This window comes from Cetorhinus maximus, chromosome 22 (assembly GCF_964194155.1).
Source record: "Cetorhinus maximus chromosome 22, sCetMax3.hap1.1, whole genome shotgun sequence".
Lineage (NCBI taxonomy): Eukaryota > Metazoa > Chordata > Chondrichthyes > Lamniformes > Cetorhinidae > Cetorhinus > Cetorhinus maximus.
In genome coordinates this window covers 61,710,296-61,731,291 of record NC_135900.1, presented here as the reverse complement: position 1 = coordinate 61,731,291, position 20,996 = coordinate 61,710,296, and the positions used below count along the sequence as shown (strand labels likewise).

At 42.5% G+C, this 20,996-nt stretch overlaps 1 protein-coding gene across 1 annotated transcript in view; it reads left to right on the top strand.

Moving 5' to 3' along the window:
- Positions 1–20,996, top strand: part of ccdc77 (coiled-coil domain containing 77) — an 85,425-nt gene that overhangs the window by 14,557 nt on the left and 49,872 nt on the right. The window contains exons 4-5 of the mRNA XM_078567542.1: positions 15,450–15,510; positions 20,455–20,546. Of these exons, the coding sequence (XP_078423668.1) occupies positions 15,450–15,510; positions 20,455–20,546 (153 nt within the window). The remainder of the gene's footprint in view (positions 1–15,449; positions 15,511–20,454; positions 20,547–20,996) is intronic.

Genomic DNA, 20,996 nt, shown 5'->3' with positions numbered 1-20,996 from the left:
GAATTGCTAGTCCAGTGACGTTATCTGTATGCCACCACCACCACTTGCTTGTCAGATATTTTGAATCGTGGGATGGTTAGAGCACAGTTTTAGAGCATTTGACCCGCCGTGTCTGTGCTAACTCTCTGCAAAGAGCAATTTGCCCCAACCTGTCCCACTCGCCCACCTTTTCCCTGTAATATCTTTGGATAATTATCGAATTCTGTTTTGAAGGGCTCAATTGAATCTGCTTCCACCACGCTATCAGGAAGTGCATCCCAGATCCTAACCAGTCATGGTGTAAACAGTTTTTCCTCATGTCGCCTTTGATTCTTTTGCCAATCATCTGAAATTGCTGTCCTCTGGCATTGACACTACCAATAGGAACAATTTCTCCCCATGTATTCTGTCCAGATCTCTCATAATTTTAAGCACTCTATCAAATCTCTTAATCTTTTCTTCTGCATGGAGAACAACTCAAGTAACTGAAGTTCCTTATCTCTGGAGCCATTGTTGTGAATCTTCTGAACTGTCTCTAATGCTTTCATATCCTTCCTAAAGTTTGGTGACCACAACTAGACACAAAACTCCAGCTGAGGCCAAACCAGTGTTTTGTACAGGTTTCCTAGGACCCCATATGCTTCATTAACCACTTTCTCAACCTGTTCTGCCACCCTCAATGATTTTTCCACACATACGCCCAGAGGATACTGCTCCTTCATCCTTTTTACAATTGTACTCTTTAATTTTGCATTGCTTTCGTTGTTCTCCTTCCCAAAATGAATCACTTCACAATTCTCTACATTAAAATCATCTGCCAGCCATTCTACCAGCCTTCTAACAGCTCTGGAAGTACATATCTACATATGAGTTAGGAGCAGGAGTAGGCCACTCGGCCCCTCGAGCTTGCTTTGCCATTCAATAAGATCATGGCTGACCTGATTGTAACCTCCCTCCTACCCCGATAACCTTTCACTCCCATGGTTATCAAAAATCTGTCTACCTCTGCCTTAAAAAATATTCAAAGACTCTGCTTCCTCTACCTTTTTGAAGAAGGGAGTACCAAAGACTCATGACCCTAGAACTAGGTTCTCCCACAAGAGGAAACATCTCTTCCACATCCATCCTGTCAAGCCTCCTCAGGATCTTATATGTTTCAATCAAATCACCTCTTACTCTTCTAAATTCAAGTGGATCCAAGCTTAATCTGTCCAAAACAAAATAAAAACAGAATTACCTGGAAAAACTCAGCAAGTCTGGCAGCATCGGCGGAGAAGAAATCAGTCAACGTTTTGAGCCCTCAAGGGCTCAAAACCCCTGAGGGCTCGAAACGTTGACTGATTTCTTCTCCGCCGATGCTGCCAGACTTGCTGAGTTTTTCCAGGTAATTCTGTTTTTATTTTGTTTTGGATTTCCAGCATCCGCAGTAGCTTTTAGCTTTTTGTTTTTATCTTAATCTGTCCAACCCTTCCTCATAAGACAATCCTGGTATTAGCCTAGTAAACCTCTGAACTGCTTCAAACACACTTACATCCTTCCTTAAATAAGGAGACCAATACTGTACACAATACTCCAGATATGGTCTCACCAGTGTCCTGTACAACTGAAGTATAACCTCCCTACTTTTATATTTAATTTCCTGCTCAATAAATGGTAACATCCTATTAGCTTTCCTAATTACTTGCTGTACCTGCATACTAGCCTTTGTATTTCACGCACTCGGACAGCTACATCCCTCTGAATCCCAGAACTGTGCAATCTCTCACCATTTAGATAATATGCTTCTTCTTTATTCTTCCTGCCAAAATGGACAATTTCACATTTTCCCACATTATGCTCCATCTGCCAGATCTTTGCCCACTCACTTAAACTATCTATGTCACTTTGTAGCCTCCTTACGTCCTCTTCACAGCTTAGTTTCCTCCCTATCTTTCTTTCGTCAGCAAATTTAGCAAACATACCACCTGTCCCTTCATCCAAGTCATTCGTATAAATTATAAAAAGTTGGGGCCCCAGCACTGATCCCTGTGGCACACCACTCGTTGCATAGTCACAGAGTCATAGAGGTCTACAGCACAGAAAAAGGGCCCTTCAGCCCATCGAGTCTGCACCGGTCAAACAAGTACCTAACTATTCTAATCCCATTTTCCAGCACTAGGCCCATAGCCTTGTATGTCATGGCATCGCAAGTGCACATCCAAATACTTCTTAAATTTTGTGAGGGTATCTGCCTCTACCACCTTTTCAGGCAGTGAATTCCAGGTTCCCACCACCCTCTGGGTGAAAAAAATCTTCCTCACATCCCTTCTAAACCTCCTGCCCCTTACCTGAAATCTATGCCCCCTGGTTATTGATCCCTCCACCAAGGGGAAAAGTTCCTTCCTGTCTACCCTATCTATGCCCCTCACAATCTTATACACCTCAACCATGACTCCCCTCAATCTCCTTTGCTCCAGGGAAAATAATCCCAGTCTATCCAATCTCTCCTCATAACTAAAACTCTCCAGCCCAGGCAACACTCTGGTAAATCCCTCCTGCATTCTCTCTCGTGCAATCACATCCTTCCTATAATGCAGATTCCAGAACTGCACGCAATACTCTAGCTTTGGCCTAACCAGCAATTTATACAGTTCCAGCATAACCTCCCTGCTCTTATATTCTATGCCTCGGCTAATAAAGGCAAGAATCCCATATGCCTTCTTAACCACCTTATCGACCTGTCCCGCTACCTTAAGGGACTGGTGGACAGTACACCAAGATCCCTCTGACCCTCGGTACTTCCCAGGGTCTTACCATTCATCGTGTATTCTCGTGCCTTGTTTGTCCTGCCCAAGTGCATCGCCTCACAAAACAGTTTTTTCTTATGTTGCCTTTGGTTCTCTTGCCGATTCACTTCAAATTGATGTCCTGTCGTGTCCAACCCTTCCACCAATGGGAGCAGTTTTTCTTTCATGGGATGTGGATGTCGCTGGCATGGCTGGCATTTATTGCCCATTCCTATTTGCCCTTGAACTGTGTAGCTTGCTAGGCCAATTCAATAGGGCAGTTAAGAGTCAATCGCATTCGTGTGGATCTGGAGTCACATGTAGGCCAGACCAAGTAAAGGACGTTAGTAAATCAGTTGGGTTTTTACAACAATCTGTGATAGTTCCATCGAGACTAGCTTTCAATTCCAGTATTGGGCCATGGTGGGACTTGAACCCATGTCCCCAGAACGTTAGCCTGCTCCTTTGGATTACTAGTCCAGTTACATTCTCTCAGTGACATTACCATTATGCCACCGTCTTCCCCGTTACATCCTGCCAACCAGGAAACGGCCCTTTATGGCTACCCTCTGTTTTCTGTTAGCTAGCCAATCTTCTACCATGCCAATATATTACCCCCTACGCTATGAGCTTTTATTTTCCGCAATAACCTTTTATGTGGCACCTTATCAAATTCCGTTTGGAAATCTGAGCCCTGTACATCCATCGGTTTACCTTTATCCACAGCACATGTGACTCCTTCAAAGAACTGCAACAAATTTGTTAAACATGATCTCCCCTTCACAAAACCATGTTGACTCTGCCTGATTACCATGAATTTTTCCAAGTGCCCTGCTATAGCATCTTTAATAATAGATTCTAACATTTCCCGACAGATGTTAAGCAAACTGGCCTATAGTTTCCTGCTTTCTGTCTCCCTCCCTTTTTGACTAAAGTCTATTGCATTTCTCCTTACAGTTCTCAATACTTCCAAGTTTTGTCATCCACAAATTTTGAAATTTTGTGCTGTGTACCCAAGCCTAGGTTGTTTAATATATATCGAGAAGAACCGAGGTCCTAATACTGACCTCTGGGGAACCCCACTATATACCTTCCTCCTTTTTCAATCACTACTTTCTGTTTCTTGTCATTCAGCTGATTTATTATCCAAGCTGCTACTTATCTCTGGAACCACTGTTGTGAATCTCCTGTACTGTCTCGAGTGCTTGTATATCCTTCCTAAAGTTTAATTCCACGAGTTCAAACTTTGCTGACAAGTCTTTATCGAATGCCTTTTGGAAGCCCATGTATACCACATTAACAGCACTACCCTCATCAATCCTCTCTTTTACATAAACAGTTAAACACAGTTTGCTCTGAATAAAATTGTGTTGAATTTAATTAGTCCATATTTGCCCAAGTGACAAGTTTGCCCTGAATAATGGTTTCTAAAAGCTTTCCCGCCACGTGAGAGGTTAAACTGACTGGCCTGTAGTTGCTGGGCTTATCCTTACAGCCTTTTCTTGAACAAGAGTGTAACATTTGCAATTCTCCAATTTCCTGGCACCATCCCTGTATATAAGGAGGCTGGAAAGATTATGGCTAGGGGACAAGGTTGAAAGGAGATTTGGTAGGAGGTATTCAAAATGATGAGATGTCAGGACAGAGTAGATAAGGAGCAACTTCCCATTTGTGGAAGGATCGAGAACAAGAAGGCACGGCAAAAGGAGAAATAGCAACATGAGGAGAAACCTTTTCATGCAGCCAATGTTTCAGATCTGAAATGCACTGGTTGAGGGTGTGATTCAATTGAGGCATTCAATTGGATTGTTATCTGCAAAGGAAGAATGTGGAAGGCTATGGGGAGAAGGCGGGGGAGTGGCATGAGGTAAATTGCTCCTGTAGAGAGCTGGCACAGACACGACCGAATGGCCCCCTTCTGTGCTGTAACAATCCTGTGAATCTGTCATGATAGAAGCATGGATGAGAATTTGTTCAACCGATCAACTGAGGCACGGACAGTGATGGACAATGTTCAAGGTGGATGTAGGTGATGTAGCTGGTGGAGAGGGTATGGTTCAGGATCAAACAGGACTCTCACTCTCTCTGCTGCTCCTTTAATCCCCACTGTGCGCTCTCTTCTCCCGCTGGTCTCGCAGTGAGCCTCCTCCCCCCGCTCACTTTTGCCCGCATATGAAAATATGTAGCTTCGAGCAAGTGTAAATGAGCCATATTGCATGTCCAACTGATAATCTTCAATTGATTGTTGGTGTAATTCTTTGCACACCTGGGATTGTTCAACAATCAATGGGTTGACAGGGCCCTCAACCATTCCCGACCCATCTCCTGCGCCTCTGCCCTCGCACCTTCCTCTCCCTTCCAGAACCATGATAGGCTCCCCCTTGCCCTCTCTTTTCACCCCACCAGGCTCCACCTTCAAAGGATCATCCTCTGCCATTTTCTGCCAACTCCAGCATGATGCCACCACCAAATACATCTTTCCTTCACCCCCCTGTCAGCATTCCGTAGGGAGCGTTCCCTCTGGGACATCCTGGTCCACTCCTCCATCACCCCCTACACCTCAACCCCCTCCCATGGCACCTTCCCATTCAATCGCAGAAGGTGTAACATCTGCCCCTTTACTTCCACCCCCCCCGCCCCATCTCACCATCCAAGGGCCTAAACACTCCTTTCAAGTGAAGCAGCGCTTCATTTGCACTTCCCTCAATTTGATCTACTGCATTCGCTGCTCCCAATGTGGTCTCCTCTACATTGGAGAGACCGAATGCAGACTGGGTGACTGCTTTGCGGAACACCTTTGGTCTGTCCACAAGCATGACCCAGATCTTCCAGTTGCTTGCCATTTCAACACACCACCCTGCTACCATGCCCACATGTCTATCCTTAGCTTGCTGCAATGTTCCAGTAAAGCTCAACGCAAACTGGAGGAACAGCACCTCATCTTCCGATTAGGCACTTTACAGCCTTCTGGGCTTAACATTGAGTTCACCAACTTCTGATCATGAAATCTCTCCTCCATCCTCACCCCTTTTTGATCTCCTTTTTTCAAATATTTATTTTAAAATTTTTATATATACTTTTTTCCCCACCTATTTCTATTATTATTTTTAAAGTTATTTCCATTCATTGTTTTATCCCCACCTTTTAGCCTATTTTGCTCTTTTCTCCCACACTCTCTCTTTCCCCACCACCCAACCCCACCCCCGCTAGGGCAATCTGTCACTTGCTCATCTTGCTTTCTACTCTTAATGTCACCATTAGCATCTCCTTTAGCTAGTATCAACACCCCTTAGACCTTTTGTTTATGACATCTTTTGCAATCTCTCCTTTGCCTCCACCTATCACTGGCCTTCTATCCAGCTTCACCTGCTCCACCCCCCTTAAACAGAATATATTTTACCACATTTCTACTTCTCTTTAGTTCTGAAGAAGAGCCATACGGATTCGAAACGTTAACTCTGTCTTTCTCTCTACAGATGCTGTCAGACCTGAGTTTTTTCAGCAATTTTTGTTTTTGTTCAGCAAATGCTGTCCAATCGCAGAATTGCATCTAACATTTGACATTGTGTTCTGAGACTTGCAAGCACAGGCTGGCTGAGAGTCACAGAACCTTTACAGTGCAGAAGGAGACCATTTGGCCCATCAAGCCTGCACTGGCTCTTTGAAAGAGCATTCCAACTAGTCCCACTCCCATGCCTTATCCCCGTAACCTTACATATTATTTCTTTTTAGATAGCAATCCAATTCCCTTTTGAAAACCTTGATCGAACCTGCTTCCACCACCCTCTCAGGAAGTTTGTCTCAGACTCCAACCACCCTCTGGGTGAAAAAAGTGTTCCTCACATCACTTTTACTCCTTTTGTCAATTATTCTGAATCTATGCCCTCTAGTTCTTGATACTCCCTTGAGTAGTAACAATTTCTCACTATTTACGCTGTCTATACCCCTCAGGATCTTGAATACCTCCTTCAAGCCTCCTCTCAGCCTTCTTTTCTTCAAGGATAACAGTCCCGACCTCTCTAATTTATCCTCATAACTACAGTTCTTTATCCTGGGAATCATTCTTGTGAATCTCCTCTGTGCTCTCTCCAATGCCTTCACACCCTTCCTCAAGTATGGTGCCCAGAATTGGACTCCTGATGAGGTCTAATTCGTATCTTATGCAAGTTCAACATGACCTAATGCCCCTATTAATAATGCCTAAGATACCGTATGCTTTATTAACTACTCTCTCAACATGCCCTGCCATCTTCAATGACTTAGGTACATATATACTGAGGCCCCTCTGTTCCTGCACCGCGTTTCGCGTTTCTTCCTTTACTTTAAACTGTCTCACCCTATTCCTCCTGCTAACTTGAATCACCTCACACTTCTCTGCATTGAACTTCATCTACCACTTGTCTGCCCAATCCACCAAGATGCCTATGTCCTTTCGAAGTTCAAGACTATCTTCATCACAGTTGACAACATTTCCAATTTCTGTATCATCTGCTCATTTTGAAATCATACTCTGCACACCACAGCTTAGGTCATTAATATATATCAGGAAGAGCAAGGGCCCCAACACTGACCCCTACGGAACTCCACTACAGAACTTCGTCCAATCTGGAAAAGCAACCATTTATCACAACTCTCTGTTTCCTGCCACTCAGCCAATTCCTTATCCTAGTGTCTACTTTCCCTTTTATTCCATGAGCTAGAATTTTGCTCTCAAGTCTAGTGTGTGGCATTGTGGTCGAGTGTCTTTTGAAAATCCATATACACCAACATATACATCAACAGCATTTCCCTTATCAACCTTCTCTGTCACTTCCTCAAAAAGACTCCACGTTAGTTGAACATAATTTTCCCTTAATGAATCCATGTTGGCTTTTCTTAATTATCCTGCACTTGCCTAAATGATTATTGATTTTGTCCTGAACTATAGCTTCCAGAAGTTTCCCTACCACTGAAGTCAAACTGGTCTGCAGTTGCCGGCTTTATCCTTGCACCCCTTTTTGAACAAGGGTGTAACATTCGCAATTCTCCAGTCTTCTGGCACCACCCCTGTGTCTAAGGAAGACTGGAAGATTATCACCAGTGCCTCTGCAATTTCCACCCTCACTTCCCTCAGTACCCTTGAATGCAACTCATTCGGTCCTGGTACCTTATCTATTTTAAGTAAAGATAGCCTTTCTAACACCACCACCTTCTTAATTGTTAACTCTTCTAATGTACCAGTTATCTCGCTCTCCTCTGCCTGGGTAGCATCTTCTTCCTTTGTAAAGACAGATGCAAAGTACTCATTTAATACCTCTGCTACTTCTCTTGCCTCCACATGCAAGTCTCCTTTTTTTATCCCTAATCCTACTCTTTCTTTTGCCACCCTCTTATTGTTTATATGCTTATAGAAAACCTTGAGATTCCCTTTTATATTAGCTGCCGTTCTCATTTCATGCTTTATCCTGGCTTTTCTTATTAGTTTCTTCACTTTCCCTCTGGTACTTCTATATTCTGCCTGATTCTTCATTGTATTTTCTACCTGACATCTGTCGTGTGCGCACTTCATCCTTTTCATCTTCACCTCCATCTCCCTCGTCATCCAGGGCGCTCTGGATTTATTTGTCCTACCTTTCCCCTTCAAGGGAATATACCTTGACGTGGCCTTCAGTACTTTTTCTTTGAAGGCGGCGCATTGTTCAGCCAGTGTCTTATTTGCCAACATTGGATTCCAACTCACTTGACTCAGGTGCATGTTCATCCCATCAAAGTTGGCTTCCCCCCAATTAATTATCCCTGCTCTGGATTCTTCTTTGTCCTTTTCCATGGGCAACTTAAACCTTATGATATGATCACTGCCCCCTTAATGCTGTCCCGCTGGTATTTGATTCACTTGGGCCAACTCATTCCCCAAAACCAGTGCCTGCCCTCTCGTTGGACTGGAAACATATTGCTGAAGAAAATTATCTTGAATACATTCCAGGAACTCGTGCCCCTCTTGTCCCTTTGCACTATCCCAGTCTATACGTGGATAATTGAAGTCCCCCATTATAATTACTCTATAATTCTTTCCCGTCTCTGTAATTTCTTTCCAAAATTGTTTATCTACATCCCTTCCACTAGTTGATGGTCTATATACTATACCGATCAATGTTGTTGCATTTTTTTTGCTTCCTTACCTCTAGCCAGAGAGGTTCTGTTCTTGACCCCTCTGGAGCATCCTCTCTCTCCAGTACCATAATGCCACCTTTAACCAACATTGCCACTCCCCCCACTTTCTTGCCACTCACACCTTGTACCCAGGAATATTTAATGCCCAGTCCTGTCCTTCTTTGAGCCAGGCCTCTGTTATAGCAAGAATACAGCTCAGTTGGCTGAACAGCTGGTTTGTGATGCAGAGTGACGCCAACTGCATTCCTGTACCGACTGAGGTCACCCATGCCTTCTCAACCTCGCTCCTCGCCTGAGGTTTGGTGACCCTCAGGTTAAACTCACCACAAGTCACCTCTCTCTGATGAGAGAGCAGCCTATGGTCCTCTGGGATTACAGTGACTTTTGCTTTTCTTCATAATTCCATTTGTCATCCTGTGTCTGTAGTTCACCAATCTTATTAACCACCTTATTATTCACGTACATGCACATTAACCCTGATTTATACTTTTTTTTATTTCTCCCCTTATTCTGACCCGATCTAATGACTTACTGCTGCCTACTCTAATTCTATCAAGCTCTCCAAGTATTCTGTCTACCTTGATACTACTCTCTGATATATCCTTCTTATCAGCTAATACTTCTCTAATTCCCACTGCCAGCTTTTCTCCTCTCCACCCTGAATTTCCCCTCAGGTTCTCATTCCCCCGCCAATCTAGTTTAAACCCTCCCCAACAGCACTAGCAAACCTCCCCACGAGGACATTAGTCCCAGTCCCGTTAAGGTGTAACCCGTCGTTCTTGAACAGGTCCCAACTGCCCAAGAAACAGACCCAATGCCTCAGAAATCTAAAGCCCTCCCTCCTACTCCATTTCTAAATGGTACAATTTGAGGGAATAGCCCGAGTTGAGAGACCCGGTGCATCGTCACAAATCTTTGGTGGCAGGGCAAGTTGATAAGGTTAAGAAAATGCATGAAGCAGATAGTTTTATAAATACAGCTATTGAACATGAAAACAAGGAAGTAATGCTAAATCTTAAATTGCAAGTTATGCCACAGTACTATGTTCAATTCTGGACACCCAAGTTTTTGGAAAGATGCCAAAGCCTGGAGAGGTTACAGATTAGGTTTACCAGAAATGAGGGACTTCAGTAATGTGGATGTATTGGGGAAGCTGAAATTGTTTTCTTTAGAGCAGGGAAGGTTAAAGATGTGTCAAAAAAAGATGAACGATTTTGACAGAGCAAATAGGGAGAAAGTGTTTCCTTTGACAAATAATTAGAGGTCACAGATAGAAATAATAGCCACTGGGTAGTACAGAAGTTGAGTACTGCCGGAAATGGGGGCTTGCACTCATCAGGACAGGCACAAGAATTTGGAAACTGAGTACAGGAGATTTATTTATAATAAATTAATAAAAACATTTTATTTATATTCCAAGCTAAAAGATTTTATATATATGTATGTATAAAATCTTTGGTATTTGTGATATCTTATTTATCTAAAGAAGAAAATCCTAAGAAAATTCAACACAAGTACAAAAGGCAAGGTTCCTACATGACTGCATCACCTAATAAAAGGAGTTAATCAGAATTAAAAAGAAGCCGGAAGATCAAAAAGTAGCCATTGAGAAAATCTCAAAGAACCCTCAAAAAAATATTTTGTCCTCTGTGGAACAAAAATCTGTCTTACTCAGTCTTCATTATATCCAATGTCTCAGCTTCTACTGCTCCCTACGCAAGAGAATTCCAAAGACTAACGACCCTCTGAGAGAAGAAATTCCTCCCCATCACTGTCTTAAATGAGAGACCTCTTATTTTGAAACTGTGCCCCTTAGTTCTAGATTCCCTCACAAATGGAAACATCCTCTCGGCTTCTACCCTGCCAAACTCCCTCAGAATCTTGTTTCAGTAAGATTACATCTCACCCTTCTAAACTCCAATGAGTATAGGCCCAACCTGCTTAACCTTTCCTCATAAGACAACCCTTCATCCCATGCATCAGCTTAGTGAACCTCTCTGAATTGCTTCCAATGCAAGTATATCCTCCCTCCCTAGAGAGACCAAAACTGTACGTAGTACAACCTCACTAGCTTATACAGTTGTAACAAGACTTCCCTCCTTTTATGCTCCAACCCCCTTGCAATAAAAGCCAACATTCCATGTGCCTTCCTAATTTATTGCTGTGCCTGCATACTAACTTTTGTGATTCATGTACCAAGGACACCCAGATCCCTCTGCACCACAGCATTCTGCAGTCTCTCGCCATTTAAATAATATGTTTGTATACTCTGATTTTCTATTTATCCCACCAAAGTGGACACATTATACTCCACCTGCCAAATTTTTGATCACTTGCTTAATCTATCTATATCATTTGCAGACTTCTTGTATCCTCCTCACATCTTGCTTCCCTAACTATCTGCAAATTTGGCTACAGTACAGGAAGCCGCTTCATCCAAGTCATTAATATAGATTGTAAATAGTTGAGACCCCAGCACTGTTGCACTCCACTAGTTACAGTTTGCCAATCTGAAAATGTCCCATTTACTTCTAAGCCAATTCTCTCCCCATGTTAATATATCAGCTCTAACGCCATGACCTCTTATCTTGCGCAGTAACCTTTTATGTGGCATCTTATGGAATGCCTTTTGGAAATCCAAATACACCACATCTACAGATCCCCCTTTATCCACCCTGCTTGTTACATCCTCAAAGAATTTGTCAAACATGATTTTGCTTCCACAAAACCATTTTGATACTGCCCGATTGTATTATGGATTTCTAAATGTCCTGCACCCACCTCCTTAATAATAGATTCTAGCATTTTCCTGAAGACATATGTTAGGCTAACTGGTTTACAGAGAAAGCAAGATTGTACGAGAAAACTGAGTGAATGAGAAGAAGGTTGAGACTGGGGAATTAATATTGGGAAAGAATGAAATGGCAGAGACTGCGAACAAATATTTTCACATGGTTCATCTCTGACACTTCCCTTCCCTTCCTTGACCTCTCTGTCTCAATTTTTGGTGATAGACTGTCCACCAATATTCATTACAAGCCTACCGACTCCCACAGCTACCTCGACTACAGCTCCTCACACCCCGCTTCCTGTAAGGACTCCATCCCATTCTCTCAGTTCCTTCGCCTCCGTCGCATCTGTTCTGATGATGCCACTTTCAAAAACAGTTCCTCTGACATGTCTTCCTTCTTCCTTAGCTGAGGTTTTCCACCCACGGTGGTTGACATGGCCCTCAACCGTGTCCAGCCCATCTCCCGTGTCTTCACACCTTCCTCTCCCTCCCAGAACCATGATAGGGTCCCCCTTGTCCTCACTTATCACCCCATCAGCCTCTGCATTCAAAGGATCATCCTCCGCCATTTCCGCCAACTCCAGCACCAAACACATCTTCCCTTCACCCCACCGGCGGCATTCCGCAGGGGCCATTCCCTCCGGGACACCCTGGTCCACTCCTTCATCACCCCCTACACCTCAACCCCGTCCCACGGCATCTTCCCGTGCAACCGCAGAAGGTGCACGTTTACTTCCCCCCTCCTCATCGTCCAAGGGCCCAAACACTCCTTTCAAGTGAAGCAGCATTTCACTTGCACTTCCCTCAATTTAGTCTACTGCATTCACTGCTCCCAATGCAGTTTCCTCTACATTGGAGAGACCAAACGCAGACTGGGTGACCGCTTTGCGGAACACCTTCGGTCTGTCTGCAAGCATGACCCAGACCTCCCTGTCGCTTGCCATTTCAACACACCACCCTGCTCTCATGCCCACACGTCCGTCCTTGGCCTGCTGCAATGTTCCAGTGACGCTCAACGCAAACTGGAGGAACAGCACCTCATCTTCTGACTAGGCACTTTACAGTCTTCCGGACTGAATATTGAATTCAACAACTTTAGATCATGAACACTCTCCTCCATCCCCACCCCCTTTCCGATCCCCTTTTTCCAATAATTTATATATATTTTTCTTTTCCCACCTATTTCCATTATTTTTAAATGTATTTCCATCCATTGTTTTATCTCAAAACAAAAACAGAATTACCTGGAAAAACTCAGCAGGTCTGGCAGCATCGGCAGAGAAGAAAAGAGTTGACGTCAGTAGTTTTTTGTTTTTATCATTGTTTTATCTCTACCTCTTAGCCTATTTCGATCCCTTCCACCCACCCCACCCCCACTAGGGCTATCTGTCCCTTGCTCGTCCTGCTTTCTACCCTTAATGTCACCATTAGCACATTTCTTAGCTAATATCACCACCGTCAACACCTCTTTGTCATTTTGTCCATGACATTTTTTGGCAATCTCCACCTATCGCTGGCCCTCTATCCAGCTCTACCTGTCCCACCCCCCTTAAACCAGTTTATATTTCACTTCTTTTCTATTTTTCCTTAGCTCTGGTGAAGAGTCATAGGGACTCGAAACGTTAACTGTGTTCCTCTCTGCAGATGCTGTCAGACCTGCTGAGTTTTTCCAGGTATTTTTGTTTTTGTTTCGGATTTCCAGCATCCGCAGTTTTTTGCTTTTAACAAATATTTTATATCTGTCTTCACAGTAGAAGACAGAAAAAGCATCCCAAAATAGTATAAACTCTAGGGACAAAAGAGAGGGAGGAACTTGAAACAACTACCATCACGAGAGAAAAAGTATTAGGATGACTAATGGCTGAAAAGTCCCTGGACCTGACGTAGACCCATCAGGTGTCAGCCATTTCCTTCCGTTTCCCGTTATTAATTTCCCAGTCTCACCCTCTAAGGGACCAACGTTCACTTTAACTACTCTTTTCCTTTACAAGTACATGTAGAGGCTTTCAGTAGCTGTTTCTATAATTCTTGCTAGTTTTCTCTCATACTGTAATTTCTCCCTCTTTTTTTAGCCATCTTTTGCTAGTTTCTAAAATTTTCCCAATCTTCTGGTCTACCACTAATCTTTGCAGCAATGTACGTTTTGAGGGATATAGTGGCGTAGTCGTACTGTCAATAATGTTCTAAGGATAAAAGCAAAATGCTGTGGATGCTGGAAATCTGAAATAAGAACAGAAAATGCTGGAAAAACTCAGCAAGTCTGACAGCATCTGGAGAGAGAAACAGTGTGAACGTTGCGAATCCTTATGACTCTTCAGAGCTAAAGAAAAGTAGAAATGTGATGGAATTTATGCTGTTTAAGGGGGTGGAGCAGGTAAAGCTGGTTAGAAGGTCAGCGATAGGTGGGTACTAAGGAGAGATTGACAAATGTCATGGACACAAGACATTAATGGTCCTGGTGAAGAATAAAAAAGCTGCTGATAGTGGCATAAAGGTAAGATAGTAGAATGTGTTAATAGGGTCAGCGCTCTGAAAGAACAACGTAGAACAAGTGACAGATGGCCCTTTTGGGAGGGGAGAGAGTGGTGGTTAGGGCAAAAAGATAGAAAAAGGGATTTTAAAAAGAGATAAAACAATGAATAAAAATAAAAGTGAATAAAAAATATTTTATTTTTATATGTTATATTCTATTTATTTTCTATTCACTTATTTTTATTCAATCATTCAACCTTGCAGAATGGCAACGTCAACATAGCTAACTGTGACATCTTACGTTTTGGTGTGACGAATGATGAGGTCACATGCTCTTTGGAAAATAGTTCAGGCAGAGGAATGGATGGGTTTGGGTTAACAAATAAACAAATCACTAAAAGTAGAAATGCAGGTTAATAAGACAATTGTAAGGCAAACAAAGTTTGTTCATTTCTGGAGGGATAAAATTGAAAAGCAGAGAAGTTCTGTTAAATCTGGTACTTATGTAATCCTTAGTTAGACCTCACTTAAAGCACTGTAAACTGTTCTTATCTCCATAATTATATAAAGGGCATGGAGGGATAAAGAAGATACCAAAAATGATACCAGAGCTGAGAGGTTATACCCATCAGGAAACATTGAACATGCTGGAGCTTTTGAGGGAAAACAGGGATGACCGGATAGAGGCCTTTAAGATTTTGAAAAGAGTTTAATAGGATAAATGTAGAGAAGATGTTTTCACTTCTGGGAAGAACAAAACTAAGGGCCATACATAAAAGATAGTCACTAATAAACCCAATTAGTAATTTAGGTGAAACTTCTTTACTCAGAGCACAGCTAAAATGTGGAACTTATTACTGCCAAAAGCAGTTGAGGCAACTAGCAAGAATGCATTTAAGGGAGAAAGGAATAGAAGAATATATTAATGGAGTTAGCTGAAGAAGGATGGGAGGATGCTGATTGGGATCATTAACACTGGCATAGATCTGTTAGACTGATTGGCCTCTCTCTGTGCTATAATTTCTTCTTCATCCCATTCAGTTACTTAATCAAAGAACTCAAATTAGGTCTGAGATACTTTTATTAACATATTCTTCTTCAAGTGAGAAGTAAATTTGTTCCTGACTGTTCTCGCTAGTAATTTTCTGTCTAGTGACTGAACTGATTAGCCTGTAGTTATTTGGTTTATTCATCTCTGCTTTCCCTGAACAAGGGTGTAAATTTTTAATCCATCAGTCCTCTGGCACCAATGCCATATCCAAGAAATAACTTTATTTAAATTTATTTTTCAGGTCACTGTTCCCCAACGTATTGTGCAGCATGGATACACTGAAACTAGATCTTCAAAGAATGGTAAATGTTAATCCTTATCGCCAACCAAACAGTCAGTTAGGGCAAAGAACACAACACAAGAAATGGGATCAGGAGTAGACCATATGGCTCGTCGAGCCTGCTCCACCATTCAAATAGCTGACCTTGGGCTTCAACTCCATTGTCCTGCCTGCTTCCCATACCCTTTAATTTCCCTGAGAGACCAAAAATCTGTCTCTTCCAGTCTTAAATGCATTCAACCCTCTGGGCTAGAGAATTCCAAAGATTCACAACCCTTTGAGTGAAGAAATTTCTCCTCATCAGCCCTAAATGATCGGCCCCTTATCTTGAGATTGTGCCCCATGCCTTGGATTCCCCGACTAGCGGAAACAATCTCTGAGTCCACCCTATCAAGTCCCTCCAGAATTTTGTAGGTTTTAGTGAGATTGCCTCTCGTACTTCTTCATTCCAGAGAATTATAAGCCCAATTTACTTAGCCACTCATCACAGGACAATGCCTTCATCCCACAGACCAATTTAGTGAACCTTCGCTGTATCGTCTCCATTGCAGGTATATCTTTTATTAAATGCGGAGACCAAACTGCACACAGTATTCCAGATGTGGTCTCACCAAAACACTACAATTGTAGCGAGACTTCTTTTATTCTTGTACTCCAATCCCCTTGCAATAAAGGTCGACATGCAATTTGCCTTCCTAATTGCTTGCTGCACCTGCATGCTAACTTTCTATGTTGCTTGTATGAACACACCCAAGCCTCTTTGACCACCAACACTTAACAAGTTTCTCACCTTTTAAAAATATTCTGCTTTTCTATTCTTACGATCAAAGTGAATAACTTCACACTTCCCTTCATTATACTACATCTGCCATCTTGTTGCCCACTCACTTAACCGCTATCTTCACCTTCACCTCTGTCAGAAGCCTGGAATCCAAGTCATCCAGACAAGGTGACTTACCCACCCTCGGTATGGCCAGCCTTTCCAGTACATCCTCCGTCTCAATTTTCACTCTATCAATTGCTTCCATTATCTCTGCTTTTACCAATATTTTCTCAGCACCCTCTACCTTAGTAAACAAAGATATAAAATACTCATTCGGTATTCTAGCCTTGTCCTGTCACTCATAGCTTATTTCACCTTCTTTGTCCCTAATAGGCCCCACTCTGCCTCATAGTACACACTTACTGTTTACATGCCCAATTGAAGATTTTTGGGTTCCCTTTTATGTTGACCACCATTCTGTTCTCATTCTCTCCTGGCCATTCTTATTTCCCTCTGCACTGCCCCTCTGAATCTATTACATTTGACCTGGTTCTGATATGCATCATCAACTTTTTTTCTGTTTCATCATAATCTCGTCATCCAAGGAACCTTGCTTTTGATTCCTCTACCATTCACCCTTGTTGGGATGTATCTAGCTTGTACCTGCATCATCTCTTTTTTAAACATACGAAATAGGAGCCATTCTGCCCCTCGAGACTGCTCCGCCAATCATTAAGATCCTGGCTAATCTGTGTTTCAAATTCCACATTCCCATCTACCCTGATAACCTTTGATTCCCTTATCTAACAAGAATCTGTCTACTTCCGCCTTAAAAATATTCAATGACACTGCCTTCAGAGGCACAGAGTTCCAAAGTCTCACAACCCTCTGAGACAGGAAATTTCTCCTCATCTCTGTCCGAAAAAGAGCAACCCCAAATTTTAAAATAGCGCCCCCTAGTTCTGGACTCACCCACAGGAAACATCCTTTCTACGTCCACCCTCTCAAGGCCGATCAGGATCTTATATACTTCAATCAAGTCACCCCTCACTCTTCTAAACCCCAGTAGAAACGGGCCCAGTCTATCTAACCTTTACTCATAAGGCAACCCGCTCGTTCCAGGTATCAATCTAGTGAACCTCCTCTGAACTGCCTACAACGAATTTACATCCTTCTTTAAATAAGGAGACCAGAACTGCATACACTATTTGAGATGTGGTGTCACCAATGCCCTGTATAACTGAAGCATAACATCCTTACTTATATGTTCAATTTCTCTTGTAATAAAGTATAGCATCCCATTAGCCTTCATAATTCCTTTCTGTACCATCATACTAACTTTTTGTGACTCCTGTACGAGAACACCTAGATCCCTCTGCAGCTCGGAATTCTGCAGCCCTTCTCTGTTTAAGTAATACTCTACTTTCTTATTCTTCCTGCCAAAGTGATTAACTTCACATTTTCCTACATTGTACTCATCTGCCATAATTTTGCCCATTTGCTCAACCTATCTATATCCGTCTGCAACCTCCTATGTCCTCTTCACAACATACTTTCCTACCTATCTTTGTGTCATCTGCAAATTTAGCTGTCATGCCTTCAATCTCCTCATTAAGTCATTGATGTAAATTGTAAAATCTGAGGCCCCAGCACAGACCCCAGCGGGACTCCACTTGTCACCTGCTAATCAGAAAAAGACCCATTTATGCATACTCTCTGTTTTCTGCCAGCCAGCCAATCTTCTGTCCATGCTAATACATTATCCCCTACACCATGAGCTTTCATTTTTTCACAATAACCTCTGATGTGGCACCTTACCATATACCTTCTGGAAATCTGTCTACAGGTTCCCCTTTCTCCACAGCACATGTTACTCCTTTAAAGAACTCCAATAAATTGGTTAAACATGATTTCCCTTTCACAAAACCATGCTGAATCTTCCCGATTAGCTTAAGTTTCTCCAAGTGCTCAGCTATAACTTCCTTAATGACTAATTCTAGCACCCTCCCCATGACAGATGTCATGCTAACTGGCCTTTTCCTTAGTTTCCTGTTTTCTGTCTCCCTCCCTTCTTGAATAGAGAGGTTATATTTGCTACTTTCCAGTCTGATGGAACCTTCTCAGAATCTACCGAATTTTGGAAAATTAGCGCCAAAGCATCTACTACCTCATTAGCCACCTCTTTTAGGACCCTAGGATGAAGTCCATCAGGACCCGGAGACTTATTAGCCTGCAGCTCCATCAGTTTGCTCAGTATCGCTTCCCTAGTGATTGTAATTTCACCAAGTTCCCCTCTCCCTTCCATCTCCTGATTTGCAGCTATTACTGGAATGTTTTTTGTATCCTCTATAGTGAAGACAGAAGCAAAATATTTGTTCATTTCATCCACCATTTCCTTATTATCTACTCTAAACTCTCCACCGTCACTCTCTAGAGAACTGGCACTTACTTTACTTGCTCTTTTCCTTTTTAAATACCTGCAGAAACTCTTGCTATTGATGTATTCTCAGGAAGGGGAGGAGAGATACAACCTGCTATTCTATGACCCTCATTTCTCTTACTACTATTGTGGTCCACCGCCTTGAATCTACCCCTTGATTTGCCACACCTACCCAAGCTGATCCCTCACCCCCACTTCTTTAGTTTAAAGCTCTCTCTACTTCCTTGGTTATGCGATTCACAAGAACACTAAATCCAACACAGTTCAGGTGTATACCATTCCAACAGTACAGCCCCCACTTTCCCTAGTACTGGTGCCAGTGCCCCACAAACCCCACTTCTCCCACAGCAGCCTTTGAGCCAAGCATTCATCTTTCATTTTATTTGCCCTATGTCAATTTGCACGTGGCTCAGCTGATAATCCAGAGATTATTATTTTTGAGGTTCTGCTTCTTGATTTGGTACCTAGCTTCTCATACTGACTTTGCAGAACCTTCTTCCTTGTCCTCATCACATTGACATTAGCCCTCTTCCAAACTCTTCTATTTTATATCATCTCTTGCTTTTCTCCAATGCTAATCTAAACCTTATGATATGATGATCACTCTTACCAACTGTTTCCCCCACAAAAATTTTGACCCACTTCATAAGCTCCACTAGATACAGCAATGCCTTCTTTTAGTTGGGCTGAGAACATACTGACATATTTCAGAAATTTCTCCCCCTCTTTATTCTAAAATTATTCCAACTGATATATGGATAATTAAAACCCCCCAGTATCACCACGCTACAACCCTTGCATATCTCAGTGATTTCCCTGCAGATTTGTGCCTCTTATCCTCTCACTATTTGGAGGCCTTTAGAATACTCTTTTTGATACCCTTTGTTTCTCAACTCTAACCAAATGGATTCTGCCCTTGCCCCCTCAAGGACATCCCCTCTTTTGAACACTAAAATGCCTTCCCTAATCAGTACTGCCACCCCACCTCCCTTTCTTCCTTCTCTATCTTTTCTGAACATTTTATATCCTGGTATATTAAGCGCCCAGTTCTCACTATTTTTCCATTATTGCTGTTGCATCATCTTGCCACACGGCGATTTGTACTTTTAAACTTATACAGGCAACCAGCAATGCTGCAGGCTCTGCCAGAGTCGGGGAGAGTTCCAGACACAGTCCAACTCCTGATGGGCTTTAGAAAATTAATCCAGACATTGAAGTGCAGTTTGTGAAATTCCTGCGACATAGAACCAGAGTTGAATTAGGTGATGAGTGGGTAGGTTCTAATGAGCAGAATGGGGGTGGGAGTTGCATGAAGAAAAAGTGAGCAGGGTTGGGTGTGGGGTGGAGAGGGGAGTGCATGGAGACCCAAGGGCTCATGAGGCAGGGACAAAAAAAAAAGGGCTCCACAGAGTTACAGAAGGCAGTGGGAGGAGGGGAAAGAGAAGCTAGGATGTACAGGAGAATTCTGCATCTGAAATAGTCACCGGCAGTGCGGGTCATCTGTAAACAACTGTATTTTAGGTCACGTAACTGGTAGGGTCAGTTTATGGGCTATCGATTCGTCTTTCTGATTTTCAGAGACTGACGGGTGGACTCATTGAAACAATTTGAGACATTGGTCAAAATATACCTGACATTGTGAAAAAAAATCCTTATTCTCATTATTATTGAGGCACACCTTACTTTCCTGAGAAGCTTCACATACCGTATCAATAATTGTGTTATCGCAAAAATGCATTTTGTTTTTTATTTGTATTCAAAAGGTCATAAGAAAATAGCATCAGAAGTGACCAGAGGTTTGAGTCCTACTGCCCCAGAAAACTACCAGAGAGATAATCAAACTCTGCTACTCCAGGTAAATACATTCTTTCCACACTGTGATCCAGACTCTGCTTCTGCAGGCATGGCCCCTTTGCAGTGTCTCTCAGACCTTGGTACTGTCGGTATATATGGACCTCTCATGGTGTAAGCCCAAATCCTGTTAGTGTCTAAAAAATGCATGGTAAAGATTATTGTTTGTTTCAATCATTTAATTTTCTTGCTGTTTGTCATTCTACATCCCACTTAGGGGCACTCTATGACCAAACTGACATTGTATGCTGGGTAAAATCAGCATCAAGTGCAGAAATATCATCAATCTCTAGGCAGTCAGGTTTCACAGTTTTAAAGAACAATTTGATATTCAGGTTGCATGTACTAGAAGCATGAACTGAGGTTGCATGCTGTTGTTCCTTCATAGTTTGAGAATGGTGCATCCTGACCTGACCGGGCCTTGTAACAGTTGTCGTGGGCTGCAGTTTTAAAG